General features: G+C 48.7%; 1 protein-coding gene across 1 annotated transcript; it reads left to right on the top strand.

Moving 5' to 3' along the window:
- The first annotated feature begins 1,706 nt into the window (after positions 1–1,706).
- LOC141073781 (peptidoglycan-recognition protein SC2-like) lies at positions 1,707–11,480 on the top strand. The gene is made up of 5 exons (XM_073561192.1): positions 1,707–1,764; positions 10,474–10,532; positions 10,670–10,871; positions 10,943–11,061; positions 11,140–11,480. The coding sequence occupies exons 2-5, from the start codon at positions 10,487–10,489 to the stop codon at positions 11,316–11,318; spliced, it is 546 nt and encodes a 181-aa protein (XP_073417293.1). The 5' UTR covers positions 1,707–1,764; positions 10,474–10,486; the 3' UTR covers positions 11,319–11,480.
- Positions 11,481–12,918: the final 1,438 nt, after the last annotated feature.

Here is a 12,918-nt window from a genome sequence, read left to right as displayed (position 1 = left end):
CAAAGCAGAGAGGTCATGGAAGGAAACTCTAGGGTAAATGGGGCCTCAGGGAATTAATCATCATCTTTGGCTTTTTGATTCATGGGAAACCTCTTTGAGGTTGAAGATGCAGGAATGGCCTTGAAATGGCCTAGAGAAGTAGCGGAGGTCCCAAAAAAATAACCAGGATAAGGTATCAGGTTGGGGGCCTGGCACTTCATTTTGATGTTAAAAGATTCTGATAGGTTTGTCTGCCACAGCCCCTCATCAGCATTTTTGGGAAGGGACAAGATCAATAGAAACATTGCCATAAGAGTGGTGATCCCACTCATTTAGTGCTGTTGTGTGCAGGAGTGTGTGTAACATGGAGGGGTTTGGTCACTTGTGTAAGTGCCTGGACACCCGTTCAGTTGCTGGACCAGCAGGTTATTTCCAATGGATATGGACAAGGAGTGGAGCGGCCGAGGAAGAAGTGGAAAAACAAGACACACTCGAAGTCAGTACATCCTGAGAACTATGGAAGGAGTAGTAGGAACCAATTTGGGTCGACTTTGGCCCTGTTCCAAAGATGACTGCTTGTACTGAATCCCTGGGGGAGCCGTACTTGAATGAGGGGGTCAGGAGAATGAAGGAGGACAAGGCCAAATTCTCCTTATGAAAGTATGGATAAGGACGTTAGGAGCTATAGGAGCAGAATGTGAAAAGGAGAGATAAAAGATCTTCTACCCTTAGCTCTGGGATATAAGGAAGGTTGAACCTCTTCTCCGATGATTCACCGTTCTCAACAGGTTACAAGCCGTCCATAACATCTTTATCTGACGAGGAGGCTGAGGCGAAGTTCTGAATGTGGCAGGGGGCAGATGGCACCAAGTTACATACAGTAGTTCAGGGCAGTTGGTTTCCTTGAGAGCTTGGCTGGCTCAGAATCTGTGGAGGATGTTGTCTTGTTCTTCCTCTGGTGACAGGAATGGGAGATAAGAGAGCGAAGGATGATTCTTCACTCTACAGAGCGGCACTCACTCTGCTGATGCTGCATCCAGTAACGTCTCCAGCATTAAGTCAGATACAGGTAGATTTTTTAGTTTTTAATTTTTTTTTTCACCAAGTTGAGAACGTTTTATTTTTGCAGGAGACCAGGTTGCCAAATTCATCTGTAGTGTGTAAGGCAGGAGATGACTGGAGGGGCCCTCTGATTGGGCATTTTTGCACCGTATAGTGGAGTGGCGGTCATTTTTTATCTTAGGTGTCCTCCTGAAGGGACAAGATCTCCAGCTCATTAATATTTATGGTTCCCAGTGAAAGTGATACCAGAAGTCTGCAGGCCATATGCCTGAATTTCATTTTGCAGAGGTTCAGACATAAACCTCAACGGAGCCAGTGAACGTTGCTAGAACACTGAACATTGTGTTAGGCACCATAACCATGCAGCATGTGGACAGGAGATGTCTGCAGCTCCAGCTTTAGTCTCTGGATCAAACAGACCCAAACATTCAGCATAAAACCTAATATAGAGGATCACATTCTCCTATGGGGACCGGGAAATAGGGAGACCCAGGAACACAGTCCAGTCTGAAAACAAGTCTGGTGCACCTGATGTGTGAGCTCCATTATCACAGAGGGGTGATAGCATGCAGCATGACCCCCCCCCCCCATCATTACACAGAAACTCCAGGCTTGTATATACGCCCTCCATCCTTCAGTACAAGGTCACCATGATCAACACCAGCATCAGAGAGGGAATAAATACCGAGAGCAGCGAGCAGACGCCAGGTGCGCCCGAAACAGGTGAGGACTACACATCGCGCCCACAGCAAAAACACTGCAATTGCTCCACTGCTATATACAGCACTGCCCCAGGTTTATACAAAGCTGCCATATACCCCACACTACACCTGATCTATACACACAGCCGCCATATACCCCACACAACATACATACACCCTACACTGCACCTGATCTATAAACACACCGCCATACACCCCACACTGTACCCAATCTATATACAGACCGCCATATACCCCACTGCACACGCTCTATACACACACCCGCCATACACCCCACACTGCAACCGATCTATACATACACCCGCCATAAACCCCACACTGCACCCGCTTTATACACACACCCGCCATAAACCCCACACTGCACCCGATCTATACACACACCCGCCATAAACCCCACACTGCACCCGCTTTATACACACACCCGCCATAAACCCCACACTGCACCCGCTCTATACACACACCGCCATACACCCCACACTGCAACCGATCTATACATACACCCGCCATAAACCCCACACTGCACCCGCTTTATACACACACCCGCCATAAACCCCACACTGCACCCGATCTATACACACACCCGCCATAAACCCCACACTGCACCCGCTCTATACACACACCCGCCATAAACCCCACACTGCACCCGATCTATACATAAACCCCACACTGCACCCGCTCTATACACACACCCGCCATAAACCCCACACTGCACCCGCTCTATACACACACCCGCCATAAACCCCACACTGCACCCGCTCTATACACACACCCGCCATAAACCCACTACAACCGCTCTATACACACCGCCATACACCCCACACTGCAACCGATCTATACACACACCCGCCATAAACCCCACACTGCACCCGCTCTATACACACACCCGCCATAAACCCCACACTGCAACCGCTCTATACACACACCGCCATACACCCCACACTGCAACCGATCTATACACATACCTGCCATAAACCCCCACACTGCACCCGCTCTATACACACACCCGCCATAAACCCCACACTGCAACCGCTCTATACACACACCGCCATACACCCCACACTGCACCCGATCTATACACACACATCCATATACCCCACACTGCACCCGATCTATACACACACCTGCCATATTCCCCACATTGTACCCGATTTATACACACACCCGCCATATACCCCACACTCGCCATATTCCCTACACTACACCCAATGTATACACAGACCACCATATACCCAACACTGCACCCGATCTTTACACACACCGCCATATACGCCACTCTACACCCGGTCTATACACATGCCTGCCATATACCCCACACTACACCCGATCTTTAAACACACCGCCTTATACCTCACACTGCACCAGATCTATACACAGACCACCATACACTCCACACTGCATCCGATCTACACACATACCCGCCATAAACCCCACACTGCACCCGCTCTATACACACACCCGCCATAAACTCCACACTGCAACCGCTCTATACACACACCGCCATACACCCCACACTGCAACCGATCTATACACACACCCGCCATAAACCCCACACTGCACCCGCTCTATACACACACCCGCCATAAACCCCACTGCAACCGCTCTATACACACACCGCCATACACCCCACACTGCACCCGATCTATACACACACATCCATATACCCCACACTGCACCCAATCTATACACACACCTGCCATATTCCCCACATTGTACCCGATTTATACACACACCCGCCATATACCCCACACTCGCCATATTCCCTACACTGCACCCGATGTATACACAGACCACCATATACCCAACACTGCACCCGATCTTTACACACACCGCCATATACGCCACTCTACACCCGGTCTATACACATGCCTGCCATATACCCCACACTGCACCCGCTCTATACACACACCGCCATACACCCCACACTGCAACCGATCTATACACACCCGCCATAAACCCCACACTGCACCCGCTTTATACACACACCCGCCATAAACCCCACACTGCACCCGATCTATACACACACCCGCCATAAACCCCACACTGCACCCGCTCTATACACACACCTGCCATAAACCCCACACTGCACCCGATCTATACATAAACCCCACACTGCACCCGCTCTATACACACACCCGCCATAAACCCCACACTGCACCCGCTCTATACACACACCCGCCATAAACCCCACACTGCACCCGCTCTATACACACACCCGCCATAAACCCACTACAACCGCTCTATACACACCGCCATACACCCCACACTGCAACCGATCTATACACACACCCGCCATAAACCCCACACTGCACCCGCTCTATACACACACCCGCCATAAACCCCACACTGCAACCGCTCTATACACACACCGCCATACACCCCACACTGCAACCGATCTATACACACACCTGCCATAAACCCCCACACTGCACCCGCTCTATACACACACCCGCCATAAACCCCACACTGCAACCGCTCTATACACACACCGCCATACACCCCACACTGCACCCGATCTATACACACACATCCATATACCCCACACTGCACCCGATCTATACACACACCTGCCATATTCCCCACATTGTACCCGATTTATACACACACCCGCCATATACCCCACACTCGCCATATTCCCTACACTACACCCGATGTATACACAGACCACCATATACCCAACACTGCACCCGATCTTTACACACACCGCCATATACGCCACTCTACACCCGGTCTATACACATGCCTGCCATATACCCCACACTACACCCGATCTTTAAACACACCGCCTTATACCTCACACTGCACCCGATCTATACACAGACCACCATACACTCCACACTGCATCCGATCTACACACATACCCGCCATAAACCCCACACTGCACCCGCTCTATACACACACCCGCCATAAACCCCACACTGCAACCGCTCTATACACACACCGCCATACACCCCACACTGCAACCGATCTATACACACACCCGCCATAAACCCCACACTGCACCCGCTCTATACACACACCCGCCATAAACCCCACTGCAACCGCTCTATACATACACCGCCATACACCCCACACTGCACCCGATCTATACACACACATCCATATACCCCACACTGCACCCAATCTATACACACACCTGCCATATTCCCCACATTGTACCCGATTTATACACACACTCGCCATATTCCCTACACTGCACCCGATGTATACACAGACCACCATATACCCAACACTGCACCCGATCTTTACACACACCGCCATATACGCCACTCTACACCCGGTCTATACACATGCCTGCCATATACCCCACACTACACCCGATCTTTAAACACACCGCCATATACCCCACACTACACCCGATCTATACACACCGCCATATACCCCACACTGCACCCAATCTATACACACCGCCATATACCCCAAACAACACCCGATCTATACACACACCCGCCATATTCCCCACATTGCACCCGATCTATACACACACCGCCATATACCCCACACTGCACCTGATCTATACACACACCACCATGTACCCCACACTACACCCGATCTATACACACCTCCATATACCCCACACTCGCCATATTCCTGACATTGTACCCGATCTATACACACAGCCATATTCCCCACACTGCACCCTATCTATACACACACCACAATTTACCCCACACTGCAACTGATCTATACACACCATATACCTTACACTACACCCGATCTATACACACACCACCATATACCCAACACTACACCCGATCTATACACACCTCCATATACCCCACACTGCACCTGATCTATACACACACCCACCATAAACCCCACACAGCACCCACTCTATACACACCCGCCATAAACCCCACACTTCACCCGCTCTATACACACACCGCCATACACCCCACACTACAAAAGATCTATACACACCGCCATACACCTCACACTGCACCCGATCTATACACACAACCATATTCCCCACACTGCTCCTGATCTAAACACACATTACCATATACCCTACACTACACCCAATCTATACACACCTCCATATACCCCACACTGCACCCGATCTATACACACACCCACCATAAACCCCACACAGCACCCGCTCTATACACACACCCGCCATAAACCCCACACTGCACCCGCTCTATACACACACCGCCATACACCCCACACTACAAAAGATCTATACACCGCCATACAACCCACACTGCACCCACTCTAAACACACACCGCTATACACCTCACACTGCACCCGATCTATACACACACCCGCCATATACCCCACACTGCACCTGATCTATACACACACCTGCCATATTCTCCACATTGTACCCGATTTCTACACACACCCACCATATACCCCACACTCGCCATATTCCCTACACTGCACCCGATGTATACACAGACCACCATATACCCTACTCTACACCCGGTCTATACACATGCCTGCCATATACCCCACACTACACCCGATCTGTAAACACACAGCCTTATACCTCACACTGCCCCCGTCTATACACAGACCACCATACACTCCACACTGCATCTGATCTATACACACATACCGCCATATACCCCATTGTACGTGATCTATACGCACACCGCCATATACCCCACTACACCCGATCTATACACACCGCCATATACCCCACACTGCACCCAATCTATACACACCGCCATATACCCCAAACAACACCCGATCTATACACACACCACCATATACCCCACACCACCCGATTTATACACACACCCGCCATATTCCCCACATTGCACCCGATCTATACACACACCGCCATATACCCCACACTGCACCCGATCTATACACACCTCCATATACCCCACACTACACCCAATTTATACACACACCACCATGTACCCCACACTACACCCGATCTATACACACCTCCATATACCCCACACTGCACCTGATCTATACACACACCACCATGTACCCCACACTACACCCGATCTATACACACCTCCATATACCCCACACTGCACCCGATCTATACAGATCACCATATACCCTACACCTGCACTCGATTTATACACACATCGCCATATACCCCACACTACACCCGATCTATACACACACCGCAATATACCCCACACTGCAACTGATCTATACACACCTCCATATACCTCACACTACACCCGATCTATACACAAACCACCATATACCCCACACTGCACCTGATCTATACACACATCACCATATACCCCACACTACACCTGATCTATACACACCTCCATATACCCCACACTGCAACCGATCTATACACACCTCCATATACCCCACAATACACCCGATCTATACACACACCACCATATACCCCACACTACACCCGATCTATACACACACCGCAATATACCCCACACTGCAACCGATCTATGCACACACCCGCCATAAACCCCACACTGCACCCGCTCTATACACACACCCGCCATAAACCCCACACTGCAAAAGATCTATACACCGCCATACAACCCACACTGCACTCACTCTAAACACAAACCGCCATACACCTCACACTGCACCCGAACTATACACACACCCGCCATATACCCCACACTGCACCTGCTCTATACATGCACATCCATATACCCCACACTGCACCCGATCTATACACACACCTGCCATATTCCCCACATTGTACCCGATTTATACACACACCGCCATATACCCCACACTCGCCATATTCCCTACGCTGCACCCGATGTATACACAGACCACCATATACCCTACACTGCACCCGATCTTTACACACACCGCCTTATACCTCACACTGCACCCAATCTATACACAGACCACCATACACTCCACACTGCATCCGATCTATACACACATACCGCCATATACCCCACTGTACCTGATCTATACACACACCGCCATATACCCCACACTACACCCGATCTATACACACCGCCATATACCCCAAACACCCGATCTATACACACACCACCATATACCCCACACTGCACCCGATCTATACACACACCCACCATATTCCCCACATTGCACCCGATCTATACACACACCGCCATATACCCCACACTGCACCCGATCTATACACACCTCCATATACCCCACACTGCACCTGATCTATACACACACCACCATATTCCTAACACTGCACCCGATCTATACACAGATCACCATATACCCTACACTGCACTTGATCTATACACATATCGCCATATACAGTACCCCACACTACAACCGATCTATACACACCTCCATATACCCCACACTGCACCTGATCTATACACACATCACCATATACCCCACACTACACCCGATCTATACACACCTCCATATACCCCACACTGCACCCGATCTATACACACATCCGCCATATACCCCACACTACACCCAATCTATACACACACCGCAATATACCCCACACTGCACCCGATCTATACACAGACCACCATATACCCTACACTGCACTTGATCTATACACACACCGCCATATACCCCACAATGCACCCGATCTATACGCAGACCACCATATATGCCATATTGCACCCAATCTATACACACACCGTCATACACCTCACACTAAACCCAATCTATACACACACCCGCCATATACCTCACACTGCACCCGATCTATACACATACCTGCCATATACCCCACACTACACCCGATCTTTAAACACTCCGCCATATACCTCACACCGCACCCGATCTACACACATACCGCCATATACCCCACACTGTACCTGATCTATACACAGATCACCATATACCCTACACTGCACTCGATCTATACACATATCGCCATATACAGTACCCCACACTACACCCGATCTATACACACATCACCATATACCCCACACTACACCCGATCTATACACACCTCCATATACCCCACACTGCACCCGATCTATACACACACTCGCCATACATCCCACACTGCACCCGATCTATACACACACCGCCATATACCCCACTGCACCCAATTTATACACACCGCCATATACCCCACACTGCACCCAATTTATACACACCGCCATATACCCCACACTGCAACCGATCTATACACACCTCCATATACCCCACACTACACCCGATCTATACACACACCACCATATACCTCACTGCACCTAATCTTTACACATACCCTCCATATACCACACACTACACCCAATCTATACACACCACCATATACCCCACACAAATTCAAAGAAGCTTTATTGGCAGTACTAAAGACACATTAGTTTTGCCAAAGCAAGTGCACAAAAGGGAATAGGGATAGGGACTGTAGGGATGTTGGGTAGGGGCTGTAGGAAAGGTGGATGGGGGCAGATCCAGGATGGAGCCATAGAAGTCCATGGCATAGGGAAGGTGGATGGGGGGATGGGGCAGATCCAGGATGGGGCTATAGAAGTCCATGGCATAGGGAAGGTGGATGGGGGCAGATCCAGGGTGGGGAGCCATAGCAGTCCATGGCATATCATAGTTCTCTTTCTCGCAGTCTATGACATTCGCTCACATACCGCGCTGCTATCTCCACTGCTCTCTCTTCTTCCCCCAGCAGGATATATGTTTTCTCTTCCTCCTTCATGGTGATGAAATCCGGGAAGAGATGTGAGAGTCTCCTGGAGTGAGTGTCCCTCACTGCTGAGTATTTGGAGCAGTGTAGCAGGAAGTGGGTTTCGTCCTCCAGGGCCTCCTGGTCACAGTGTTGGCACAGTCTTTTCTCCCTGGGCTTGTAGCTCTGCCTGTGTCGGCCAGATTCGATGGCCAGACTGTGGGCACTGAGTCTATATCGGAACACTACACCCGATCTTGACACATACCGTCCATATACCCCACACTACACCCGATCTATACATACACCGCCATATACTCCACACTACACCTGATCTATACACACTGCCATATACCCCACACTGCACCAAATCTATACACACACCATCATATACCCCACACAACACCCGTTCTATACACACACCGCCATATACCCCACACAACACCCGTTCTATACACACACCGCCATATACTCCACACACCTGATCTATACACACTGCCATATACCCCACACTGCACCAAATCTATACACACACCGCCATATACCCCACACAACACCCGTTCTCTACACACACCGCCATATACCCCACACTGCACCCGATCTATTCACACCCGCCATATACCCCACACTGCACCCGATCTATTCACACACCCGCCATATACCCCACACTGCAACCGATCTATACACACCACCATATACCCCACACTGCAACCGATCTATACACACCACCATATACCCCACAATGCACCCAATCTATACACACCTCCATATACCCCACAATGCACCCAATCTATACACACCTCCATATACCCCACAATGCACCCAATCTATACACACCACCATATACCCACTACACCCAATCTATACACACCATAAGCCCCACACTACACCCGATCTTTACACATACCCTCCATATACCCCACACTACACACGATCTATACACACTCCACCATATACCCCACACTGCACCCGATCTATACCCCACACTACACCCGATCTTTACACATACCCCCCATACACACCACACTGCACCCGATCTATACACATACCTGCCATATACCCCACACTACACCTGATGTATATATACAGGTACCTTAAACTTGTGTCTCTATCCTGCAGGCTCCTCTTAATCAGAATATCACACTAATTGTATTTGTTGCCTTTTCTCTCTCACCCAGGAACCCGTGAATCATGCTGCGTTTCTTTTCTTTCCTTGCCTTGTGTGCTCTTGCACAATGTAAGTACAAAAACCCTATGAAAACTTACCAATGTTTGTAGATGGAAGCGAGGGCAATGAGGGGCTCTTGTGTGTCGAGGTCTGTAGGATGGAGGGTGAATACTGCAGCATTCGAAGCTTCTGTCTTCACCCTACAGGTTGTCCCACCATCCTCACTAAATCCCAGTGGGGAGGAAAGGCTCCAACCTGCAGGACAGCAATGTCCACTCCAGTCACCTATGTAATTATCCACCATACCGCTGGCGCTGCCTGCTCCAGCCAATCCGCCTGCATCACTCAGGCCAAGAACATCCAGAACATGCACATCAACACCAATGGCTGGTGCGACATCGGATACAGGTAAGTGGCCCCGTAACACCCATAAATTCAGACGCATCTCGCTGGTTCTTACTGGGCCTTTGGCTTTGCAGTTTCCTGGTTGGAGGAGATGGCTCCATATTTGAAGGCCGTGGCTGGACATCTGTTGGTGCTCACGCTCCAAACTACAACTCTAACTCCATTGGTATCAGCTTGGTCGGAACCTTCACCAGTAAGTCCAGGAGATCCTTGGGGGCCTCATGGATCTAACCCCACTGACACCATTATAATCTCTACTGTGTTATTCCAGGTAGTAACCCCACAACCGCCGCACAGAACGCTGCCAAGAACCTGATCAGCTGCGGCGTCACCAAGGGATATATCAAGTCCGCCTACATCCTGAAGGGACATCGCAACGTCACCGCCACCGAGTGCCCCGGAAACACCTTCTACAACACTGTAAAGACTTGGCCCCGCTTCCAGGCCTAAGACCGATTCCTGGATTTTGGTCCTGTGGCCCGGTGTGAGGATGGACCCGGAATTGCTGGAGATCTGTGATATGGACCAGTAACGTCTGTAGTATAGAGGAGGGTGTGCAATGGTTGGAGACGGTTACTGTACAGCAACAAATAAAGCACCTGTGAAATAAAACCTTTGTCTCCGAGCTGCTGTGAGAGTGAATGTACAAGCGTAGGACTGGGACTGGGCAGAAGGGTGCCCGCAGCCATAACAGCGTGCGCAGACATTGCACTCAGGAGTACATATGCTGTACACAGCGTGTTGTGCCGATGAGAACAATGATTATTATATTCACTTACAGATCATTAACCCCTTTACCAAGGGTGGTTTGCACGTTCATGACCGTACCAATTTTTACAATTCTGACCACTGTCCCTTTATGAGGTCATAACTCTGGAACGCTTCCATGGATCCCAGTCATTCTGACATTATTTTCTCATGACATATTGTATTTCATGTTAGTGGTAAAATTTAAGTGATATAACTTGCGTTTATTTGTGAAAAAAAAACGGAAATTTTGCAATTTTTTTTGGAAAATTTTGCAATTTTTCAACTTTGAATTTTTATGCCCTTAAATCACAGAGATATCAGAGATATGGCACACAAAAAACTTAATAAATAACATTTACTTTTCATCAGCACAATTTGGGAACCAAATTTTTTTTTTCTGTTAGGAAGTTAAGGGTTAAAAGTTGACCAGCGATTTCTAATTTTTGCAACACCATTTTATTTTTACAGGGCACATCACATTTGAAGCCACTTTGAGGGGTCTATATGATAGAAAATACCCAAAAGTGACACCATTCTAAAAACTGCACCCCTCAAGGTGCTCAAAACCACATTCAAGAAGTTTATTAACCCTTCAGGTGCTTCACAGGAATTTTTGGAATGTTTAAAAAAAAAAATGAACATTTAACTTTTTTTCACAAAAAATTACTTCAGGTCCAATTTTTTTTATTTTACCAAGGGGAACAGGAGAAATTGGACTGCAAAAGTTATTGTGCAATTTGTCCTGAGCACGTTGATACCTGACATGTCGGGGGAAACCACTGTTTCGGCGCATGACAGAGCTCAGAAAGGAAGGAGCGCTGTTTGACCTTTTCACTGCAAAATTGGCTAGAATTCAGATCGGACGCCATGTCACGTTTGGAGAGCCCCTGATGTACCTAAACAGTGGAAACCCCCCACAAGTGACCCCATTTTGGAAACTAGACCCCCCAAGGAACTTATCTAGATGTGTGGTGAGCACTTTAAACCCCCATTGGCTTCACAGAAGTTTATAACGCTTGGGCGTGAAAATAAAAAAAATCATATTTTTTCCACAAACATGATCTTTTAGTCCCCAATTTTTTTTATTTTCTCAAGGGTCAGAGGAGAAATTTAACCCCAAAAGTTGTTGTCCAATTTGTCCTGAGTACGCTGATATCTCATATGTTGGAGAAAACTACTGTATGGGCACACGTCGGGGCTCGGAAGGGAAGTAGTGACGTTTTGGAATGCAGACTTTGATGGAATGGTCTGTGAGTGTCATGTTGCCTTTGGAGAGTCTCTGATATGCCTAAACTGTTGA

Source organism: Dendrobates tinctorius, unplaced genomic scaffold (assembly GCF_039654945.1).
Source record: "Dendrobates tinctorius isolate UK_male_01 unplaced genomic scaffold, ASM3965494v1 ptg000315l, whole genome shotgun sequence".
Taxonomy (NCBI): domain Eukaryota; kingdom Metazoa; phylum Chordata; class Amphibia; order Anura; family Dendrobatidae; genus Dendrobates; species Dendrobates tinctorius.
This window is presented reverse-complemented; position numbering and strand designations above follow the sequence as displayed.

Bases quoted from the DNA above. Each gene is read 5' to 3' on its own strand.
- LOC141073781 (XM_073561192.1), top strand. From the start codon at position 10,487: ATGCTGCGTTTCTTTTCTTTCCTTGCCTTGTGTGCTCTTGCACAAT. The intron at 10,533-10,669 runs GTAAGTACAAAA...TTCACCCTACAG, and splicing joins CTTGTGTGCTCTTGCACAAT to GTTGTCCCACCATCCTCACT. The intron at 10,872-10,942 runs GTAAGTGGCCCC...TTGGCTTTGCAG, and splicing joins TGGTGCGACATCGGATACAG to TTTCCTGGTTGGAGGAGATG.